The sequence below is a fragment of the Tiliqua scincoides genome, chromosome 1, assembly GCF_035046505.1.
Source record: "Tiliqua scincoides isolate rTilSci1 chromosome 1, rTilSci1.hap2, whole genome shotgun sequence".
Lineage (NCBI taxonomy): Eukaryota > Metazoa > Chordata > Lepidosauria > Squamata > Scincidae > Tiliqua > Tiliqua scincoides.
Genome location: NC_089821.1, coordinates 262,531,018 through 262,555,663, shown reverse-complemented (window position 1 = coordinate 262,555,663; position 24,646 = coordinate 262,531,018). Strand labels below are relative to the sequence as shown.

Sequence of the window (24,646 nt, the reverse complement as noted above, 5' to 3'; positions counted from 1 at the left end):
GGTGGGATTCCTCAAATAGAAACCTTTGCTGCAGCACAAAACGCAAAAATCAAACACATTGCTGGCATCCTTAAGACAAGACTTATGAAGAGCGAGAAAGCTCCAAGGTCAGATTGAAGAAAATAAACATATAGTATAATGCGTGTGACCCCGAAATTGACTTCTTTGCATAAAGAAGATATGATAACAATAGGTGAGATACTTTTGATGGAGAAATAAGTGACAGAGTCACAATCTTCCCCTTTTGCACATTGTGTCACAAGATTACAGGTTTCCACCCCTGAACAGGAATCCTTGGCTCTATGATAGATATAGTCCAGTTAAAGCTATAGATGACTTGGCATTATAATGCTCAGAAAGCCTAGTAGAGGCAACTGCGTAAGTGGCTTCTTTGAGTAGGAAAGACTACCCACCCCCACCCCCCGCTACAGGGCCAGCACAAATAGCTACTCCTGTATCCTCCCCAGTCCAGTTGCTGACTGGAAACAACAAACAAATGCACGGAAGTGCAACATTTCCAAGTTCATAGAACACCTTCCTCTTCCCTTGGCAGAACTGGAATCAGTGCCAGCCTTGACTAAGTGTTCTTATCAATAAAGTCAGGAATGAGTAATTGTGGGAGAGGGGAAGAAAATAGTTCATGGATCACAGCCAACAAATGACTTTCCTCATCATCAGTATTGGAGAAAAAATAGATAACAATTACTGGGACTTATGAGTGAGTTCATCTGGAACTCTTCATTCAGACCTTTTTGTTCTTTTGACAAAGGCTTTCTGATGAGATTGGAGGCACAGGAAGGACAGAACAAAACAGAAATTAATACAGCCTGGACAGGCCTGCTTATAATTAAAAAGCATCAATATACATGTTATGTCCAAATAAAATCAACTGTTAAGAAGACCTACTGCATGCAAACAACAGATGGAAATAAATGACTGAGGATAATTTAAGAGATGCAGAGGGGCTGCTTCACATATGTGGTCTGGCTTCTCATCATGTGATTAGTCAGCACTCTATGACTCTCACTGGAAGGCAAGAATGATCCCTGTTTTGTCTGTGATAAGGAAAACATTCTATATGGTGGTGATTCATGGCTGGCTCCTTCCCACATGCAAATTAATCCATGGATGCTAAAATCAATATCTAATGATCATACAGGAGCCAGACCTAACACTAAGAATAATGGGAAGAAAAATGAAACAAAAGATTATCTCGGACATTTTCAAGGTGATTTATACCAATTATATATTATCTTGAGGAAAGGATGTACTCAGTCACCAGGTATGTTAAAAGAGCACATTTGAATGTTCTGACACCAGCAGTAAAAGGATGGACTGTGGACTGGATCCTAGTGCAGTCTCTCCGAAACTCTCTGTGAGATGCAGGACCAAGCACTACATGGTCAAGGAAGTCTTTTAAAGTTTTTATTTTCATGGTGTTAGAAACCACAGTTGTTGGCAATACCATTTTAGTATCTTCATCAATTATTAGAAAAAAAAAATTCCAATACAGATAGGCAAAAACAAGTGGTGCAATAGAGAAAAAATAGAGATAAAAAGCACAAAGCATTCCAAGGTTCATTTTATAAAGAATGTGGGTACAGGGACTGGCCTCACAGATAGATCCAGTGTCAGGGCTCTTCCATGGAATACTGAGGCATCAAGTCTAAACACAAGCTGTCATTAAACTCCCTGGACAATATCCAAACCTTTGAGGTCAGTTATACACTTCCAGACAAGATGGAAGCTGCTTGACACATTTTTAGCCACAAAAGAAGAAATAAATATTACCAGAAAAAGGGGGGGGGGTGTTCTTGCTTGTCTTTGACTGTTGTGCCAAGAGCAATGTGTGCTAAAAACATACTTAAGTATTCCTTATTTGGCAATCCCATATGCATGTTCCACAAGCAAAGAATTACAAAGTGGTTTTATTTTTTACTTCTTAGACTTTCATTGTATTTTTCCTGAAAATCATACAATTAGGGACATGTATCCCCAATATTAGACAACCCCAAAGTTTCATGATATAAAGACTGCGGGACATTATAGTTTGAAAGAGCTGCATATTCTAGTATGAAGGACATGTTTCAGCCAGATACATTCTTCAACAGTGAAGCTAAACATTTTTCACATTCAGATTAATCCTTGATAGGCATCTTCTAGTAAATGGCTATCTTAGTTGAGAGCTCTCTCTTTCTCTCTCTCTCTCTCTCAGCCATGATGTGATAAGGGGACATGGTCCATGATGCCTGATCATTTTATAACACTCAGGCGATCAAGTGATAGAACTTATGTGACCAGCAGCACAATTCTATGCATATAAAAAGTACCAGCCCAATATGGGCGTCCCTGTCAGCCAGCAGAATGGCTTTATGGCTGTATAGTGTGCCCCAGTGGGAAGATTAGAGCCTTCCTGCATGTGTGGATGAAGAGCCAGCAGCCCACTGAGGAAAGTAAGGTGGCAGAGAAGGGGGTAGGGAGGGTGGAATGGGGGAAGGGAGGGAGCAAAACTGGGGGAGGGGGAAAAGGGGGCAGGGAGGCTGCAGGTGGGACCAGAGGTGATGGCATGGGCCAGACATCCCCCCGAGCAGTAGCCACTCCACCCGCTTTCTCTCCTTGGACTTGAGCCCAGTGAAATCACTGGTGCAGGTTCAAGGAGGCCTATTGCAGGGTGGGGTGGGGGTGGGGACTTAGGAGGGGAAAGGAGATTTAATTCCCCTTTTGCTTCCAAAGCCTCCCCACCTCCTCCTCCCCACCTTTTGGGTGCAGCTGCATCAGTGAGGGAGGCTGTAAGTCCCACTGTCTTTGTTGGAGTCAACATGCAGACTTACTTCAAGCAGACAGTAATCCATGAGTCCCCCGAAGTTGTCATCAAGAGAAAAAGATGGTTTCTCATTCAACTTATTGTAAGTTAACCTGGGACTTACCTCTAAAGAAACCAACAGTCTTAGTCTTTAGAATGGCATATATTTTGCTATTTTGCTTTTCGAATTTATTGCAGTATTATAATCTTATAACAGAAACCAACTAATGTTTACATTTGTTCTATCATGTTCTATTGCACAAACTCAAGGTACTACTTACAATCCGAGGTTTGAAGGGTGGCTTGATTTTCCTTTGTTCTAGAAGAACCCAGTCAATTTCCTTGAAGAATGGGTGCTGCTTAATGGCGTCCTCACCACTCTGTGATGCTACACAGCCAAGTCGCTTATTTGGATTTTTTGTCATGAACTAGTGGGGAAATAAAGAACTTAAATTACATGGTGGAAATCTGTACTAAGGAGTTTATAAGGAGCACCAGCTCAATGTTTCAAGAAGGTAGGGAAGGCCCCTACCTTCAATTTCCTTCCCTGAGACTGTTCTTTTCTGGTGCTCCTTGCTGACACCCCCATACAGAACCTGCAAACAAATTCTTTTCTTACTCCTGCTGCTAACTAACAAACAACAATGGGCACAGCTCCCAGATCAACCTGAAGGCAGGAAAAATTTCATAGGACAAAACAGGAGTACATCACATATTACTCAGTAAAACAAAGCCATCAAACACAGCAATAAAACATAGCCAACACCAGCATTGGATAAATATAGCTATATGATACATTTATTTTTGAATATTTGTCTCTTGTATTTGCATGCTTTACATTTCAACATGTGGTGGTTCAAAGAGAATGTCATATATGCAGCTGAGAATAAGCCACTGATACATAACTGAAAACAAGGGATTTTTCCATTCTTTTTTCTGGTACGTCTCTGAAAAAGGACTTGCCTGGGCATTCCAGGCAGTTCATGCTAGGTATTAACACCACATGAAAGTCGAAATCCACTTCATTCTGGAAAGCCAGTACTCCCAGACAATCAGTCCTATAGAGGTAGTGGCAAAGAACTCCCAGGTTGTCAGTGTAGTTATTCATCTAAGCTGTCCCTCTGTGCTTTGAGGCAGTTAGGTAGCCTTCCTACTTGCTGCAACCACTGCATCAGGTGCTTGGACACCTGCTACTAGGATGCTGTGTGTTCTCTATGCCTTCAGTGCTGTACCTCAGTTTTAGATTGGCCAGTGAGTCATAAAAAGCTGTGATGAGAAAGGTAGAATCTCTTGTACTACTTGTCCAATTCAAATGTTACGCCCCCCCCCCCGCCCCACATGGAGTTCTACAAGAGCTCTCCAAGCACTGGCATGGATTCTTTTCCTGTGATTTTTTTCCTGTGATTGGTTGAATCCCAGGCAAAGCAGTTTGCAAACTTTATAACTACTGTATGAAGTGCTGCCACACAGAGGCACTTTGGAGAAAGGGAGAGTTCCAGGTAGGGGCTGTAACATTTGAAACAGCCCTAAGTCCTGTTGATATACTGCACATTGTCCTATTGATGTCCTGCACTTTTCAGATACTAAGGATGCAATCCAGAGTTGCCCTTGGGTCGGTGCAAGTCCCTTGTGCTGGCCCAGGAGGGTTGCAAATGTGCGCCTCCTCTAGAGTCAGCTGTGCACTGATGCACGCCAGCCCACAGAGACTGAATTCAGCCTCAGCACCGACTAGGGATGGAGCCTTGTGTCAGCTGAGCTTGGCCAATGCAAGGCTTTGGGGTGGGCAGGGAGGAGGCGAGGAGGAGGTGGGAGGGAGGCGTTCCGGGGCAGGAGGAAGGCGGTCCCAGGGGCGGGCAGGGAGTGGAAGGCGGGGATGGAACCCAGCTCTTATGCCAGATCCTAGCCCCTGTTCTTGAGCAGCATGGAGTGACTTTAAGCCACTCTGCCCTCCTCGGACTTATGCCACCTCTGGAGGTGGCGCAAGTCTGAGGAGACCCATTGGGGCTTTAGTGGCTTTCCCAGGGGTAAGGGTAAGGGTTTCCCCTTATCTCCAGCTGAGCAACTTTGGGGCCCGATCTTGACTGGATACAGCACAGGCCTCCTGGCCTGCCTGTTCCAGCTCAAGATAGGATTGCACTGCAGATTCTATTGATATCCTGGACATCTCAGATACTAACTGTGACTCTGTTGAGGTCAATCAAATTGTATCAATGAACATGTATGAAGGATATGCTGGTTCTGCCTCAGCTCTCGGCTGACTGACCACTGTGTGCCAGCTTGTTGGAACTGGAGAGAAGCCCTCAAACGGTGGCAGGGGGCAAAGTAAGCCCAAGAATCCCAATTTGAGACTGCTGCTTTCCTGCAACTATCAAGGTTTACATCAAACATCAAGCCTCTCTGCAAGATCTGGACATCTCATTGGAGTTTCGAGAGCCGTGGAGTGCATGCTTAGCTGGCCCTGCAGGCTTCCTAACTGGGAGGGAAGCAGACAAGGAGGAGGCTGCTGTATACCTCTGCACTGAGTCAGGGAGCAGGCAAGAGTGCTCTGAGTCAGGGAGCATGGAAGGCAAGACCCTTCCATGTCTGAGGCAGCAGCAGGGAGTTATGTCAGGGAAAAGGCAAGAGTGCTCTGAGTCAGGGAGCATGGAAGGCAAGATCCTTCCATGTCTGAGGCAGCAGCACCAAGATAAACGGTGCCTTCCTGAGTCTCCCCAATATTGAAGGCTGCTTGGGGAAGGGGACCGGGGTCTCAGCCACTCCTTCTCCAGTTCAGGTCTCTTGGGTAAAACCTACATATAGGATTCTGGCCTGAGCATTTAGGTTTCTTAAAAAATCATTCTGCTGGGTTTCTTTTAGGCTTTCGTTCTTCACCTTGTACTTGAGTGGTATTCAGTAGAGCAGGAAAAACAGAGGAAATGGAGGGGCGTCTATGTACTTGACTGCCGAATATTAACAAGGGATTAGCTTTGGAACACTTTGTTTCCTCACATTGTACTCTGAGACATGGGTTTTGTTCTTTGGGCACTGTAAATCAGAGTGCTATTAAAGCACTTTTAAAGCAACCTTTAGGTAGCTTTTGAAGAACAGTGTTTGTTTTTTCAGTTCAACATTATTTTCTGTGCAGTATTTTGCTCTTTTGATTTTTCACGTCGCTGGAATGGTCCAATGGAAAGGCAGAGGCCAATACGGTTGGTTCCAGCGGCGTCGCAGGAGTTGCCAGAGTGTGACTGTGTGCAGTCGCAAACTGTCTCAGGGACTCCAACTCTGGATTTTGCCTTGAGGTTGACTCTTGAAGACTTTTCCATAACTGGATGTAGCCACAAGGCAGTGGAGGTTTGGGATCAGAGTTTTCCTTCTCTCAGATGAGCTGCCTTCCCAGGTGAATGAGTCCCATCTACCCGGTGGTTGTTTAGTCACCTCTTACGACAAGTACAGCCAAACTGGGGTTGTGGAGGGAGAGGATTGCAGAATTGTGGTGGATAGAGAAGAGATTGTGGGACATGGAGGGGTCAGGCTGGATTGTGCTGGACAGAGAAAGCAGAGGGAGGAGAGGATTGTGGGACATGGGGGGTGAGGGGTCAGGCTGGATTGTGCTCCAGGTACTTGCAGAGAGCGTCTATCCAGAATCGCAGTGTGAACTCCGAGCCAACAGGTCCACCACCAATATGGTATTCTCGCTTAGACAGCTGCAGGAGAAATGCAGAGAATGACAGCCACTCTTTATAGCCTTCATAGATCTCACGAAGGCTTTCAACCTGGTCAGTAGGGACGGCCTCTTCAAGATTCTCCCCAAGATCTGATGTCCACCCAGGCTCCTCAGCATCATCAGGTCTTTCCATGAGGACATGAAGGGTACTGTAGTCTTTGATGGCTCCGCATCAGACCCCTTTGACATCCAAAGCGGAGTGAAGCAGGGCTGTGTTCTCGCGCTGACCTTGTTTGGGATTTTCTTTGCTGTCCTGCTGAAGCATGCCTTTGGAACTGCAACAGAAGGCATCTATCTCTGGATCAGATCAGACAGAAAGCTCTTCAACCTCTCCAGACTGAGACCAAAGTCCAGCTGAAATGTCTGCGTGACTTCCTCTTTGCTGATGATGCAGCTGTCACTGCCCACTTTGCCAAAGATCTCCAGCAGCTCATGAACTGTTTTAGCAAGGCCTGCCAAGACTTTGGACTGACAATCAGCCTGAAGAAAACACAGCTCATGGTTCAGGATGTGGACTCACCTCCCTGCATTGCAATCTCTGCGCATGAGCTGGAGGTTGTCCATAACTTTGTGTACCTTGGCTCAACAATCTCCGACACTCTTTCTATCGATACTGAGCTAAACAAACACATTGGTAAAGCAGCTACCATGTTTTCCAGACTCACAAAGAGAGTCTGGTCCAACAAGAAGCTGACGGAACATACCAAGATCCAGGTCTACAGAGCTTGCGTCTTGAGTACACTTCTGTACTGCAGTGAGTCATGGACTCTTGGCTCACAACAGGAGAAGAAGCTGAATGTTTTCCACATACGCTGCCTCCGACGCAACCTCGGTAACACTTGGCAAGACAAAGTTCCAAACAACACAGTCCTGGAACGAGCTGAAATCCCCAGCGTGTATACACTGCTGAAACAGAGACACCTCTGTTGGCTTGGTCATGTCATGAGAATGGGCGATGGTCGGATCCCAAAGGATCTCCTCTATGGAGAACTTGTGCAGGGAAAGTGCCCTACGGGTAGACCACAGCTGCGCTATAGGGATATCTGCAAGAGGGATCTGAAAGCCTTAGAAATGAACCTCAACAGATGGGAAACCTTGGCCTCTGAGCATTCTGCTTGGAGGCAGGCTGTGCACCATGGCCTTTCCCAGTTTGAAGAGACACTTGGCCAACAGACTGAGGCAAAGAGGCAAAGAAGGAAGGTCCATAGCCAGGGAGACAGACCAGGGACAGACTGCACTTGCTCCCAGTGTGGAAGGGATTGTCATTCCCGAATCGGCCTTTTCAGCCACACTAGATGCTGTGCCAGAACCACCATTCAGAGCGCGATACCATAGTCTTTCGAGACTGAAAGTTGCCAACAAAAATGATTTTTCAAAACTGGTGCATAATCTCCATGAGTGCTGCTTAGAGTCTAGTACTGGGAAACTAAAAACTGTGAGAAATCTGGGATTTAATTTCCCAGAAACAAAACTGAAATCCCTTTACAGTGCTCTGTTGGCAGAGGTCCCATTCATTTTAGAGGTTTCTTGCTGGTACGCAGCCTTGAAAATCTGGCTACACCTCTTTAAAATATTTGAATGGCTCATGATTTCTGGGAGTATGAAACCCTTTTTGAGATTTAGTGTTGGTTCTCTGGAAATAAGTAGTAAACTACCTGTCTCCATAGCATAGTCAGAGAGCCCAGCGTGCTTTGCCCGCAGACAATGCCAGGTTCCATTCCCACTATCTCTGGTTAAAGGACCTCAGGCAGTAGCCTGAGTTGAGGTTCTATTTTTTTAAGCTGCCATGAAGTTGAAAGGTGGGTTTTAAAATAAATAAATCACTTAAATTAATCAATAGAATTCTCCTTTTTCTGAAGAGCAGCTGCCTTGTTGTACAGACCAGGGACTCATTTTTGTTGGGTTTGAGTCCTGCAGTGCTTAGTAGCCAGACTGAGTGAAGGCCCAACGAGCTTATCTGCTGAAAAAGTTGCACCAAGGCTGACAGTCTTAGGCCCAAATTCTCACCAACTTTCCAGTTCTGACATAGTTGTGCCAATGGCGTATGTGCTGCATCATGCAGTTGGAGAGCAGTCATGGAGGCCTCCTCAAGGTAAGGAAATGTTTGTTCCCTTACCTCAGGGTTGCATTGCCCTTACCTTGGTGCTGGAAAGTTGGTTAGGACTGTGCCCTTAGAATAATAAGCCTGGGCATTCTAAGATAAAGTTTTACACTATGACCCTGATGCATCTGTGCAGGAGCCTGGGACTGTCAGCATCTAAGAAAACTGGCAACCATGCCAATCAGCTGTTTAAGGATGAAGAAAGAATGAATTTTCTGGTAATTTTCTATCTGGATCAGGGAGCCCTTCCTTTCAAGGAATTCTGGAAAGTGTAGTTTTGTGAGGCGTATTTGGATCAGAAAAACGGAACACTCAGCAACCTCACAAAAACCACTATTTGCAGGATCCCTTGAGGACAACAAAGGTGCTCATGCCAATTCATGTTTAGCATAGACCTATGATAGCAATACTTTGGAGCAATGAAAATTTAAATGAAATTAAAAGTCTGATTTAATGTTAATTGAATAGTTACATTTTTAGTGTATGTTCATTTTTAAAATGACACACAGACTTGCTTCTGATGTCTCATGTGTTTGAGGCACATGATATTCAGGGTCATTCCCTCACTCAGACAACTGACTGGGAATGAGGTCACGTAACTGACGATTGAGTTAATAGCACCAAACAGGAGGCCTTTGTGTGACTGTCTCATAATTCCAAATGAAGAAACCAAAACTTTTAAAATTAACTCATCTATCCTTTAAGAAAGAAAGAAGATGACAAATTTTAAATGCTCATCGAACATAACAAATTGGCTCGGAAGTTGCAATGCTAAACATGCTTTTATGGGGCACACTGAAATCAATGGGTAAATCCTTGCAAGTAAAAGTGGCTAGAACTGAGAGATGAGCATTCTAAGTGCACTCAGGAGTAGGCCCAACACAAGCATGCCCAACACAAGCACAATTACATAATCCTTTTCCTCACTACACTAGCCTTACAGTGCACAACATCAGCATAAGACAGTTCAGTTCGCATGTGTTTTTCTTTTCTTCCTGAAACATGACTCTCAAGTACATACATTTGGACAGCAAAGAACACAAATAGTTTGTCCCTTTCCCACAAGCGGTGTAATTCATCCCAGATCCCTTTATACTGACAGTGGCATTCTGAACTGTGGCTGAACTCTCCATGGTGGTCATTCTGAAACTACTGTAGGAAAATTCAAATTCAAGAAGGGTGGAGGGAGGGAGGGAGGGAGAGAGAGAGAGAGAGAGCCAGACTTACAGCTTTCAAAATGCTAACAGCTTCTTTGCTAAGCCAGACTGGGTAGAGCACATCATCATGCAGGATGGACTCAAAGAGGTCATCTTCATTGTCAGCTTCAAAGGGGGGTTGCCCAGCCATCATTTCATACATGAGGACACCCAGCGCCCACCAGTCTACTGAGGGACCATATTCTAATTCCTGGAGAATCTGTTAGGAAAACCAGGAGAAAGAGAATGACAGAAAAAGAGAGGTCAACACTGACAAAAATGAACAGGCTCCCATTCACTGCTATTTCATAATCACTGGAGGTTGGAAGGGACCTGAAAGGTCTTCTAGTCCAACCCCTTGCCTGTAGCAGGAAACTTTCCTAGAGCATCTCCAGGAGATACCTGTCGAGCCTCTGCTCGAAGATCTCAAGTGAGGGAGAATCCACCACCTCCTTTGGCAATCTGTTCCACTGCCAAACTGCCCTGACTATCAAGAATTTCTTCCTAATGTCCAGTCAGAATCTCCTCTCTTGCAGTTTGAACCCATTGGATTGAGTTCTAATCTCAAAGGCAGTTGAAAATAAAAATTGTTCCTTCTTCCATATGACAGCTCTTCAGGTATTTGAAGAGCACTATCATATCCCCCCTCAACCATTTCTTCTCCAGGCTAACCATACCAAGTTCCCTCTCACAGGACATCCTTCTTAAAGTGAGTGCCCATAACTGGACACAGTACTCCAGGTGAGATCTGACCAATAGGGAACAAAGCAAAACCACAACTTCTTGCGACTTGGAAGCTACGGTTCTACGAACACAAGCTAAAATTGCATTGTAGTAGGAGATAGATTCAGGTTTCCCACCACTTTGAAAGGAGCACACTGTGCTTTAAAACAGGGCTCTTCAAACTTTATACTGGTCGCACTGTACACTTTACACATGTGTACAGAGGGTCACACTATATACTTTACACATTTTTGCAGGCTGAAAAAAATCAGCTTTATGTAAGGCAGAGGCAAGTGACGCATGGCACACTGTCTCTGCCTGATCTGTGGCAAAACCCAGTTTGTTATTATTTGTTTACAAATGCCAAAAAAATGACACTATTTCCTCACTGTGATTGTTTTACAGCACTGTTGAAAAGTCAACGCGTAGAAAACCAATTTGTCTTATTGGCAGGGGTGAGGTTAACATTGAATAAGTATGGTTTGGGGGTTTTAAAACATATGGCCCAGGTGACTGAAAATGAGAGTCAGCTAGGCTGACACTACTCTGGCCATATGGAAAAGAGTGTGGTGGACAGAACTGCACATGTTAACTGTCCGACTACGCAGTTGGGAAAAAAATGCTATAAGGTGCTAAGGGCCGGAAATAAATCTTGTGGCCACCGAATTGTTTGGCCCCAAGACCATAGTTTGAGACCCTTGCTTGAAAACATGAAAAAAAAACTGTAGCTTCCTCAAAGACCTTTGTGACTTTTTTTTTTTTGGGGAGACTGCAAGTCCGTTTGGGACAAGGAAACAGCTTTCATTTCTTTTGCTATATAAATGGCTTTGTAAAACTTTTCTTTAAATAATATGATATACGAATATTTTAAACAATAATTACTGAAAATATTTTTCCATGTAGTTAGATACAAACTGTGATACCTCTGGAGCAATGTAATCTGGCGTTCCACAAAAGGTAGTGGTTGTTACTCCATTCAAGATCCCTTCCTTGCACATTCCAAAGTCAGCCAGTTTGCAGTGGCCTTCTGCATCCAGAAGAATATTGTCCAGTTTCAGGTCCCTAGAATAATAAAACAGGAGAATTATCTTTCATTAGCAAAAGCCACTCTTTCATGTTTTAGAAAACCTAGCATGGTTGGTTTGTTTACTTAAAAGATTTCTACCCCGCCTTTCCTCTGCTGAAAGCAGATGTCCAAGGCAGCTTATAATTTATAGATTAAAAAAGTACAATATACAGTACAATACTAGTTGTTCTGCTGCGTTGATTCATTAATGGAAGCACTAAGTTTAAGGACATAAACAAATTCACTCCATATGTGCATCTGTATTATGCAGCCAGATATATGAATAAGTTCATGGGCAGTGCAATCCTAACCTGCACTGGAACAGGCAGGCTCTGTGCTGGTCTACAGGTTAGGTGCAGACTGGGGCACAACTCAGAATAAGTGGACTTATGACCCCTTACCCTGAGTAATGTGTCAGCCAGCCCTATGGGGCTACTCAGATTTGCACCAGCAAAATAGCTGGTGCGAATTTGAGCAGCCTGTGTAAGGCCGCCCAAGCTGGGAACAGCCGCCCAAGCCTAAGTGCTGGATCCTAGTCCCACTTCCCTCCCTGGGCCGGTCCACCCACTGGTCTGTCCTCTCCCTGCCCTCCCCTTGCCCTAGAGAGGCCGACATGAACATCTGCCTGTGTTGGTGTGGTGGCTGGATCTGGCCTCCCCAGGCCAGCACACATCTTTGTGCCAGTCCAGCCAACTCACAAGGAGGCACAAACATGCCTTATGGCACGTTTACAACACTCCTGTGCTGGCACAGGGGACTTGCACCGGCCCAACAAGCTCCTAGGATTGTCCTCTTACTTAGATACTTTGTCAGGATACTAAGGACTGTTCCTTAATTATATTTTGTCTCACTGTGTGTATCATCAGTTCCTTTGCCTAACCAAAGTATACCATGTACAACCACGTTTGCATATTTAAAAAGTGAAAAAGATCTTTTTTATTTTGCAGGTTTTTCTTATAGTAATGTCATCGTGTCATAACATCTGAGTGGTGAGATGTGCATGCGTTATACAGAATGTCTTTCCAATAGCCTCTTTACAAACAAAATTCCTAAACACTACCCTCCTTTTTAAAACCAAAAGATGTTCCATATGCATGCTGAAAGTTAGGGACACGGTGGTTTATAAAATCCACATTCAGTTTATTGACATATAACACAGGCCAACACACATTTTGCTTCCTTAAACGCTACACCAATTCCTGGGTATATTTGGGGTGCCGATTCCAAAAATGGCATCCATTTTGCCCTATCATGTCTAGTTTTGGAGACACGGCATAGCCTCTTTAGTGAATGGTTCAAGCAAATTCATCATGAGGAAGCCTACACCATGGCTTCCTCATGAGGAAGCTGCTTGAACCATTCACTAATGAGGCTATACTATATCTCCAAAATTAGACATGATAGGGCAAAATGGATGCCATTTTTGGAATCGGCACCCCAAATTCATATCAAACCACCATAAAGTTTGGGAAAAACTTTTCTGACCCTCAATTTTGTAGGCCTGTGTAATCAAAATAATTGACTAAAAAGTTCCAAGGATGGTCTCACAGATGGTAAGCACCATAACTTGATTCCCTAGCCAATTGGGGCATTAAAACATTGCCTTCAGTGAGTTGGATAACTGTCTGATGGGTCTGATGGAGGAGGCATGATTGCGCTATGTTCAAATGAGCCCTCTTTTTCCAGTGACCTGGTTGGTGCCTTGTGGTGCAGGTAAAATAGACTCAGGTAATGGAGATTTACTAGTGCAAAAACCCCAAAGAAGATTTTGATGGTTGGTGAACTCCCTCAATTTATGCAGAATGTGCTGGTAAAAATCTGTTCATAACTTGTAGGATTTGGATTTTATGAGCTATAGAAAGGGAACAGAGCTTCCTAGAACCTGCTCAAAAAACCAGTCAGTTATTATGTGAGCAGGGAGAGCCAGGCAGTAACTGTCAGACCCAGGAATGCAAGACAAATGTCTACACAACCATCCCTCTCCCCCTTTGTTGATTTCCATGTACTGATGCCAGCTATCTGCTTTTGAACCAGAGCTTACCCAAGGATAGTGTGCTGGCTGGGCAGCTTAGGAGACAACTATCTATTAAATCTCTCTTTCTCCTTTTACATGTTCAGCCTGGACAGCAAAAGAAGGGGTCACCCCAAACTCGCAAAGGCAAGTTCTGTTCACTGAGTAATTGCACATGATAACAAACAGCTTCAGGAGGAAAATGCCTGGCTTGTGCAAATGAAACGGTGATATATTGAGCCATTTTTCTTCACAACTGGCTGGCAGTTATCTACGTATTACACCTACAATTCAGTCGATTTAAACAGTCAGCAACAAAAACTCTACTTTTCGGAAAACAAGAGCAGAATTTAATAGAAAGAGCTGGGCTGAGCCTCTGATGCAGTTGCCAATACCTTTCACAGGACACAACAATTTTCAGACTTGTCAAGGAACTGCTAAGGAAAGGTTAGATCTTTAGCAATAATACCGATGTCGGCCAAGGGATCATATTCTTTGTCAGAGGATCACATTACCAGGTTTAAACTGGCCAAAAAATGTACAGGGATGTACTCCCTCAGAGATACACTTTGGCATGAGTCAGACATATCATGAAACCATGGTTTGTTTAGCTAAATCAGCTCTTTCCAAACCGTGGCCCATGGTGCACCTGACAATCACGTCTGGGTATGGGGCGGCAGTGCCAAAGCCTTATTGTTCTGGTGTGAAGTGACTCATTATCGCACCATGAATTCATCTAATTGGCAGATGATTCACCTGCCAATAGCCCCAGGAGACTTTCCAGAGGAATTGTCTCTCCAGCATGATGCTCTGCAAATTGATGGTGTGAAAACGGGTCATTTCATGCCGGAACAGTAAGGCTTTGGCACCCGGACGTAATAATCAGGCACACCAGATACGCCCTGTGAGCCAGAATTTGGAGGCTCTTATGCTAAATCATGTTTTTATGTAACTAAGAATTCAGGTCTGCAAACAAACAGTGGTTTTTTTTGGGGTGGGGGGTTGGGGATGGCAAACCAGGATCTGAAACCACAATCTGAAGCTAGTGTGCAAACCTCGATTTGTACAAATTGTGATTTCCTGTCATGCCAGCATTCACAGACCATTATCAAGCAAACGTTCGAACCATATTCTAGGTCAGGGGTGCCCAAAACCTGGCCCTGGGGCCACTTGTGGCCCCTGAGGACTTCCAGTCTGGCCCACAGGGAGCTCCCAGTCTCTAACGAGCCTCTGGCCCTCCGGAGACTTGCTGGAACCCGAGCTGGCCTGACGCAACTGCTCGCAGCGTGAGGGCGACTGTTTGACCTCGCGCGTGAGCTGTGGGATGAGGGCTCCCTCCACTGCTTGCTGTTTCACATCTGTGATGCAGCACTGGCAGCAAAGGAAAGGCTGGTCTTGCTTTGTGCAAGGCCTTTTATAGGCCATGAGCTATTGCAAGACCTTCATTCATTCATATAAGTTCCATCTCTAATGTATTTGTTTATGTAAATTTATTCAAATTTGAAATGTAAATTCTTTTTTTTCCCTGGCCCCCGACACAGTGTCAGAGAGATGATGTGGCCCTGCTGCCAAAAAGTTTGGACACCCCTGTTCTAGGTCAATAGGCAAATATGCCAGGAAGACAGGAGTGAATGTATGAACTAACACCCCAATCTTATTCCCCATCATTTTCTGCCATGCAGCAGTGTTGATGGAGCACACACTTTCTGTGATGGGGGTGGGCAATCAGACGACCAGTAAGAGGTGAGTAAAAATATTTTTATTTCCATAGCTGTGCAGTGGGACCTTCAGACACTTGACAGTGATGTCATACGTCATTGCCAACATTTGAACTGCATGGAGCTCAGTTTTGAGCTGTGTAGCCATGCAGCTTAGGGGAGACACTGACACACACATAGTGAACTGTCTGTAGAATGTCCTCAAAACAGGAGTTATGAAGAGATGCTTGGATTATTCTGACGGTGTGACACAGGCAGAATGTCCAACAGAGAGAGAATGGTCTCAAACAGCACATTTCACTAATATGTGCATGACAGTTGCTCAGGAAGTGGTGGAAGGGGTGATGAGGAAACTAGACTATGCAAATGAGCCAATTGTACCATGTCTCCAGGTCAGTACACATATCCCTGGTAGTACTGGCACCATTGGCAAGGAGCTGAAATGTCAGGCCTGGGGTGTGGTGTATGTGTGTGTTTAGGCTAATAATTGTTGGCAACCTTCAGTCTCGAAAGGCTATGGTATCGTGCTCTGAATGGTGGTTCTGGCCCAGCGTCTAGTGTGGCTGAAAAGGCCGATTCGGTAGTGACAATCCTTTCCACACTGGGAGCAAGTGCAAGACACCCTGCAACCATGAAGGCACTACAAGCAAGCTAGAATCTCCTCCAAGCAAGCTAGAATCCCTCTTAAAGGATCATAGAGAACCAACTGATCTGTTCTATGCCTCTTGGTGTAAAGAGACTCAAGTGGCTGGTTTCTCTGTAGTTCCCTCCTTTGTCCAGAGTTGGTCAGTAGCAACCAATATGAATCCTTGTCAGACATCCATTAGCTTGTCACACTGAGACTTGACAGACATTGTATCACATAAATGATGTTGCCTTATACTCACTTAGACCACTGGCCTACTAAGCTCACTATTGTCTATTCTGACTGGTGCTATCATATGTCTGGTGGCTTCTTGGTAGGATTCCTAACATTTTGAGTAGCCTTCCATGTTCCAAACCCTTACTTTGGTACACCAGCTGTGACATAGCAGGAAGCAACAGAGTGCATGATGTTTAAACAAGGATAAGATTCATTTATTCAAGGCAACTTATCCGTGAAGGCATAACACTTTATTCCCACTTATTCAGAAGGAAAAAGAAGTTGACAATAAGCTGTCATTCAATTATTATAAAATAAATAACAATTTCTTTAGAACAGAGGCAATGAAGTGTAAATTGTAAAAACACAAAAATTTTTTGTCAGTGGATACCTTTAATCCTTTAAGGCAAAGCCACTAAAAAAATACCTGAAAAACCCACATGATGAAAGATTATGAAAGGATGGTATGATGCAGTAACATTCTAGTCATATCAAGTCTGATGGTTGAATGCTTAAAAAAGGAGGTCAGCATGTCCTCAGGGGCCAAAGGTATCCCTAGACATATCGTTGAGTTTTACATTCATCTCAGTTGAAAAGGTTAATTTGCTTCTCAAACAGCCCAGTGCTTGTTCCATTCAGGTGATTTCAGTAAGTGCATAGATGTCAAACAAACATATCTTGAGAACTAATGATGAGAAATCATAATGCAAAGCAAAATCTATCTGGGTCTCATGAGCAAGATATGCAGGGAAACTAGAGTATCCAAATTCATCATCCATATTTGCCTCCCTCCTTCTCATCAGAGAGAAAGGAAAAAGTCTCCCAAACAGAACAAGTTATTTAAAATGAAGTCACACCACAGTTGACAATTCAAAGAGAAGGTTGCACTGCAATCATATACTAGTGAACTCCACGAGGGTTAAAGGACCACAAAAAAAAACAACAACAACAAAAACAACAACAACAAAACAAGAACCAGAAATACATCCAGACAAAGTGCACTTTGCCAAATGGTCAACACAATTCCCCCTCCTATCTCTATCCCACACTCTGGAAGTTTGATTTCACTTTGGGTCACTATTGCAATTTCATATACTATCTGTTGATTTTTAAAGCCACACATAAATCCTCTCATATTGTCATCACCAGAGAGCTTTTCTTATCAGGCACTAGCATATCTGGGGAGGTCAAGGGGGGCAAAGGCCCTGGGGCACCATGCCTGCAGGGGCAGCGTCCCCTTCCTTGTCCCCCGCCCCCTTCCTCAGCCTCCATATAGAGGTCTTTGGTGGGCTGGGGAGGCTGTGTGCAGCTTCCTCCAGCCTTCTAATGCCTCCAGAGGGCCTTTAAATCCCACTTTTGGATTTTGTTTGAAAACCGGAAGTGCACTGCATCTTCTGGCCCTCAGAAGGACCTGAGGAGGAGGCATTCTCTTTGTTAAAGGGAGTATCATTCTGTGGTCCTGGGTCCTGGCAGTACAGGGGCCATGATCGCCAATGTTATCAGGATTCTCTTCTTCCCTGTCCCTAATAAATTTAATACTTCAGAGAATTTTTTTTGCAGTTGTGACACCCATGTTTCATGCAATTCCCCTCATGTCCTAGGGCAGAAATAGTTCTAGTAAAAACATTCAACCAAAAACTTAACTTGCTTGCACTCATGTTGAGCCCTTCATTACAGCTTTGGCTGATTAGTTGATCATGGATCACATAACAATTCTGAAAGCAGACCTCAACTGCTAACCCAAACATCTTAATTTTACTTTCAAGGTTTCTCAACCACATTTTCCAAAGGCACTGGAACTCCCACAAGTATCAAGAAAAGTGCTCCACAGCTTTCTAATAGTTTACCTGGACTAATTTTGATATCTGCAAGCTTATCAGCAGACAAGTCACTATGTGGTCAACACTGCCAGCATGCACTGTTGCAAATATGCCATAAGTGCCGATCAACTGGGCTTGTGCCAGTGGAAAGTTGGTACTCCACTGCTCCACAGCTGCCCAAACTGCCAGGTGGCAGAGAGGTAGGTGGGGGGTATGGGGGAGGCGGGGAGGAAGCGTTTTGAGGTGGGGGAAGTGCTACCACAGAATTGAGTAGCCCCATTGCAGGGTTACTTTCCTTAGCTGGGGAAGGGGGTGAACATCCCCTTCACCTAAGGCGTTGGTGGCGGCTGCCTGGTTGTGCTCAGAATGACGCAGCAGACATTTATGGTGCCACAACAGCCCTGCACTTTGGGCATTTCAGAATTGGGCTGTTATTTAGGTAGCTGCCTGTCTTCCTCACCTCCTTTTGGTTAGGCACCTGGATTTCTAGAGAGTCAGAACCCATGTGCACTAAGAGCATACCCACAGCATTTTTCTAGAGAGCAGAGAGTGCTATATGTGACATTGTGACTTAATGGCTCTAGAGAGGAGGGATTTGCATTGGGGAACCAGTGTGGGAAAAGATTAAGAGCAGGTGCTTTTCGCAACAACAACAAAAACCTGTTGCAGAGGTAACTGCACATCTCTGAAGTTATATCTAGTTTGATCATTTATTTATTTTATTTAAGAAATTTGTATCCCTCCTTTCCCATGCTGAAGCAAATGCCCAAGGCAGCTTACAAAGCTTTATAATAAAGTATAAAGTATCACAACAGGTAAAAACAACAAACAAGGCATTAAAGCATTGATTTCAATATTGAAATGTAAATTAAAACAGAGCAAAATTTAACAGATATCATTGGGCCAATGATACAAATGAACAAAATAGTCCAGGAAATCTACCAAGTCACGCCTGTATTTCAGAGGCCTAGTGGGAAATATCCACTCAGCAACCAAATGCCAGACGGAACAGGTGTGTTTTGAGCCCTCGCTGAATAGCGATGAGGGAGGGAGTAGTTCCCATGGAAGGGAATTCCATAGTTATGGGTGCCATGACAGAGAAGACTTGTCCCTGGGTTGCCAACCTTCTCCCTTGGGACAGACAAGCTCCCTCAGATGACCTAAGAGGACGGGTGGAATGTAATCATCAGAACTTGAAGACCTGCTGTGAGTCATAAGAGGCAATGGCTAGCTGGCAATGGCTAGCTGGAGGGCCTAACTTAGTATAATGCAGCTGCTTACAAAAGATAAACTTTTAAAATAATTTAATGCAAGATGATAAGTGGATTTGTGCTGGTTCAGGACAACTCATGGGGCATGATGCAAGTTGGAATTGCATAGCAGTTGACTGTGCCAGTGCTTGACTGGATGAAGCGTGTATATGCCCAGCTCCAAAATGGCAATGGTCACAGGCAGGCTAGTTGCTTCTCTATGCCACATTAACCACATGATCACTTCTGCTCACAACTCTGCTGTAGTGTAGACCCACCCACATTGCATTTTGCCCAATTGGCTTGATCATGGGAATCTGCCCTCACTTAAATTGTTCAGTTCAGCTCATAATTTATGGGGCTTCGAAGCAACTAGTGAAGCTTCTTTAGAAAACATTAGTAAGCGATTAGATAATCAGGCCTCAGTACACATGCACAGGACTGCTGCTTTGTCTCCATTCTGGAATGCTTTGTGCATTTGGCAGGTTGCCACAGTTTTCCTAAGGAATGCAAATGTGGTGCAGAGAGAGGGAAATGAGGTTTGTTAATCATTGACCATCTTGCCAAACTGCCAGAAAATGTCACTTGGCGTGGTTCAGGATAGATACAGCATAATGAATATTAGCACCCATGTGGAACAGCAGTTCAAGCATAGGCTTAGGACAGGAGAGGTTCAGATTCAAATTCCTATACAGCTGCCTGGGTGACCTTGGACCATTTGCCTCCTCTCAGCCTCACGCAGCTCACAGGGTTTCTGTGAAGACAAAAGGAGGAAGGGAGAACTTTGAATGCCACCCTGAGGTCCTTGGAGAAAGGGCAGGATAAAACTATAATGCCTTATCCAGAATATTCCAAGGATAGATGTGCAAGCTGCATATGAACCAGGTTAGGCATTCTTCTCTTAGGATAACTTGGTCCCCCATATTGTCCCACCAGTGGCAAAGAAGAAATCTGGAGCATGTAACTACAGGAGGGAAAAGCTCATATTTTATAATGCTCCTCTATGGAAGAAGTTACCTGAACGTAGCAACGTATTACACCAAAAGGATGGCTAGCCTAAATGTTTCTCACTAACGTGCTAGAAGCTTTTTTCATGGAAAATTATTCAAAAATATCAGCCCTACCAAAAGTCTGATACAAAGAGGTAAATCACAGCAATGATAGGATTTCTAGTCTCCTTCAGTTCATAAAACCTTCTAGCTCAGTGGTTCCTGAACTGGTGGGTCGCAACCCACCATGGGAACAGGAAGAAGGCCATTCCTCCTTAAGGGGAGTGGCCACGAAATGACTGTGCAGCAGCACACAGTGATCATGCCGCCGTGGAGAAGACAAGACTTTTAAATTTGCCTGAAGGGTATCGCTAGCCATCCAGCGTGGGGGGCTGCTCAGTGGGGGGCTCCCCACTGCTCAGGAAGGCTCTTATCTCCTATTGTGAACCACTTCCAGGTTCATGATCACAAACCAGAAATGGGTCATGATTGAAGATAAGAGCCTTTCTGAGAAGCTGGGAGGCATACAGAGGGGACCATGAGTCCCCCCACACCTTATGTATGGTTGGCGCTAACCCCTCAGGTACATTAAAAAGTATCTTCTTCATGGCAGCAGCACAATTGGTACGGTACGGCTGCCATTGCCAAGGCCCTGCAAAGTCTTACAAGGTTCCCAACTCCCCTGTAGGAGTTTGGGAATCACTATTCTAGCTAATTATAATCACTTCAGCCCTATTTGGATTCAGCATTAATGGGCTCATTTCCGGTTTGCAATTGCAGCCAGACAGAGCAGGCTTTGTAGCAGACAAGTAGCTTTTAGCTCTACAGTATCTCCCTTGCAAGATTCCAGGGTTGAAGGATGGACTTTAGAAGGACTTTGTAATGGGAAGTCTGTCCACTGGCCAATTAATTTAGATGACTATTCCATAACAACAGAAGTTTGTACTATTTACGGTATATAATGAAATAACGTATCAAGTATGTGGTTCCCTAACAAGCTGATCACTTATAAGGACTACATGAAGGAAGGTTTTAGTTTCTCCTACTAGAGAGTTTCCAGCTGCAAAGCTCGCAGGCTTCTCCTCAAGTGGTTCTTTCTTGGGAAAAAGTCAAGTCCTTATGAGTGGGGAGAGCCATGTACAGCAATGTATTATGGCCCAATCCTATACTTACCAACTGCTGGAGACACTCCTACTCCACTGGCGCTGACTGCAATAAAGCAGTCAGCAGCAGCCACAAAAGGCCGCTCCATCAGTGTGCAAAGACAGTTGCTGTTAGCAGCACTATGAAAAAAATCTGTGTATCTGTATCATGCATGATGTTTTTTCCCCCAGAGGGGTTGATAGCTTCGGAGAGGCCAACTAGTGTATGGGGAAACAGTATGGGTTGAACATCCCTCCTCCTCAGCATTGCTGCTTCAATCAAAATTGTTTCCATACAGAAGCTTTAAACAGATGAAAAACAACAACACCTGAGAGGTCTAAGCACAGATCTCCTGCTTACTTTGGCCCTCAAAATAACTTTTTCCCAGAACTCTATAAAAGGCAAAGAATGAACAGAGAACAGAGGAAGAAAAGAATTGAGCATCTTACTGTACTAACACTACTCAAATGCACCACTCTCAACTTTGGACATGATGGCTACTCGTGTTTCAAGTTTGGAAATTCAGCCTGGCCCAACGTCACAGAGAAGCAAATATCTTGAAACTAGTCCTGCTTCCTTGAAATCCCTCCTACCTTTGGCCCTGGTTGGCAACTAGCTTTACTGGAAGGACATTTTGAGGTGTGTGGGAGGGGGTGCTCCACAATCTCACTACTATTCCCCAAATGGGTTACTCAAAATTCTACAGATAGTCATGCTCCCTCCCTCCACACCCCCTTCTTGCACCTGAATTGGCAACTGGATGGCTAGCTGGTATCTCTTGGGAAACAGGACTGGCGCAGCAGCTGCCAGTTGCTGGCTTCTGACCTATGCGTCATCTCAACCTGTAAAGGAGGAATCAAAAGTCTTGGCACTATGCTTAGAACATTTCTGGTATCTTTGGTGAAGCTCAGTATTTACCCGACACTAAAAGGCTTCAAAGGGCAATTTTTTGGTCTACTGGCTAAATAGCAGCAAGTGAAAATTATACCGTTTACTGGATGAATGACGGCTTTTTAAAGATTCCAAACACATGCTGAACTAATAGTCCTGGAACCGCTCAGAAGTCTTGGCAGGAGGGTACTAATACACATTAAAAGGACTGCCTAAGTACATAGTTACCTAAAACAATCTGCTAATGGGTTATGCGTCTTTTCTTTTTTTTAACCCAAGTCTCTACTATTACCATAACATAAAGGCTAAGGGCAACCACATGCAACTGAGCATTAAACAAGGAGATTCCTACTCCAAGCTGATGAATGGTTGGGGAACTGAGATGGAGGAGTAGGGAGAAGCACTGCAAGTCCATGTTGCAACTCAAGTCGTTACTTGAGTTAGGCAGGAATAGGCAGGGGGTCAATTGACAAGGGCCATTACAGCAGCTCCTCATAGCTTGCTCAGGGTAAAGCGCGGCCACTGGAAAAGTGGCAGAGCACAGTGAGGTGGCTTGCCAGAGAGGGAAATCTGTTGGGTTCAGAACTCTTGCATTTAGACAAAATGCAATGCGTCACTCATGTTTCATTGTAAACTTCTCTGTTTCATGCAAGATCTGTGGCTGAAGTGAGATTTGAACCTGAGGCTTCTCGACTCCTGCTCTCAGGTTACAACTTTCCTAGAAGGAGTAAGCCCTGTGCAAAAAAAAAAAGTGGGACTTGCTTTTGAGTAAATATGCATAGGATTGTGCTGCAAGTCCCACACTATATCAGTACTCAAAATGTGCTGAATGAAGAGTTTAGCATTTGGGGAACAAAGGTTCTTTGAATGAATGAGCCAATTTAAGTGCCTTTTCTGCCTCAAAGTTCTAAGAATGTTCAAGGTGGCCTTCCAATGTAATGAGAATATATACAATATTAAACAACCTTAAACCATAAGAAAAGCAACAGACAGGCAGTAAATACAACTCGCCGATAAACTTAAGAACTGTACAAGCAGCAGCATCAGATTACAAGCCTAGCAGACCCATGCAAATGAAAACTTCTTTTCCTGGCACCTAAACCTCATCAAATTTGGTACTAAGTGAGCTTCTCTGGTGAGAACATACCAAAGTTGGAGTGCCACAACCTTGGCATCGCCCACCTAAACAATGATGTTGAAGACATCAGAGAAGGGCCTAAGGCAGTGTTTATTAACAACCAGTTTAATAAAGGACATTAAAGCACTTTGAATAAAATGAAGCTGAATGTACTTGAAGAAAGAAAATGCAAAAAAGTAAAGATGTAGTTTCAGGATGGTACATGCAACTGGTTAATTTGTCTGCCTTTTAAAGGGCATGCTACCACCACCCCCACCCCCATGAAAACATTTCTGCGCATTTGGCTATACTTTGTGCTCCTTGTTCACTTATAAAAGAGGGAAGGGATACTTGTGTTTCCCTGCCAAATGTTGCATTTGTTCAAGAGAATATGTGTACTTTTGCCTGTCTTGCACTTCACCAATACAGGAAGACAATACAGGTCTTTGTCTTCTTAAGAAAGTAAATATAACAATCAAATAATCTAAAATAATTGCCATTTAAAAGAGAAGGCAGAAGATAAATATTTTTTCCCACACTTCCTCTCCACTGAATTATTTTGCTGCTGTTATCTAACAGAAAGGTATGGGTCCCCTTCCTACAAACTCTGCAGGAAAACGGCTGCCCTCTCCGGAATGTAAACTTGGCATGTTTCTTGGCAGTCTCCTGCTGTCTCTCTCATTCTCATTTCAACAAAAGCCCCAGGCAATTATCTGAATGTGAAGGCCAAGGCTCAGCTTACATGATACAACAATGTACAGGTGAGTATTACAGGCAGAAGATGCTTGCAATTCCTGCAATTTAAAGAATGAATTTGGCCTAACCAAGAGGCATTTTCTGAGACACATGGCGAGATACTCTGGCATGGGTAAAGAGCTGTGAAGACCCCAGTTCGAATCCCACCTCCACCACAAAGTTACTGAGCTGGTTTAGATGCAATGGCCTAATAAAGTTGTTTTTTACGGAGTCCTTCTATCTCTGACCCCTTCTATCTCAGCAGTTAGTCTGTTGGAAAATGCATTCATGAGTCACAGTTATGAATTTCAACCCACACGGGATTTGCAACCACCAGTTCAGTTCAGTCTGGGGGTTTCTACAGTAGTCCATCTTCTGACACTGTCAACCATCCTTTGTCAGACTTCCTTTCTCTGTATATATCCCATACAGATACATGCCTGGGTATACATGGTGCTCCCCCCCCATGCGAAGTGAGACAGTTGCTCTTTAAAGGTGAAAATAAGAGGAGCATG

The 24,646-nt window shown here is 44.1% G+C and overlaps 1 protein-coding gene across 1 annotated transcript in view; it reads right to left on the bottom strand.

The window, feature by feature from the left end:
• Positions 1–24,646, bottom strand: part of PRKCE (protein kinase C epsilon) — a 406,295-nt gene that overhangs the window by 23,885 nt on the left and 357,764 nt on the right. The window contains exons 12-14 of the mRNA XM_066624640.1: positions 11,453–11,591; positions 9,838–10,026; positions 3,085–3,231 (exon numbers count right to left, since the gene is read on the bottom strand). Coding sequence (XP_066480737.1) covers positions 3,085–3,231; positions 9,838–10,026; positions 11,453–11,591 — 475 coding nt within the window. The remainder of the gene's footprint in view (positions 1–3,084; positions 3,232–9,837; positions 10,027–11,452; positions 11,592–24,646) is intronic.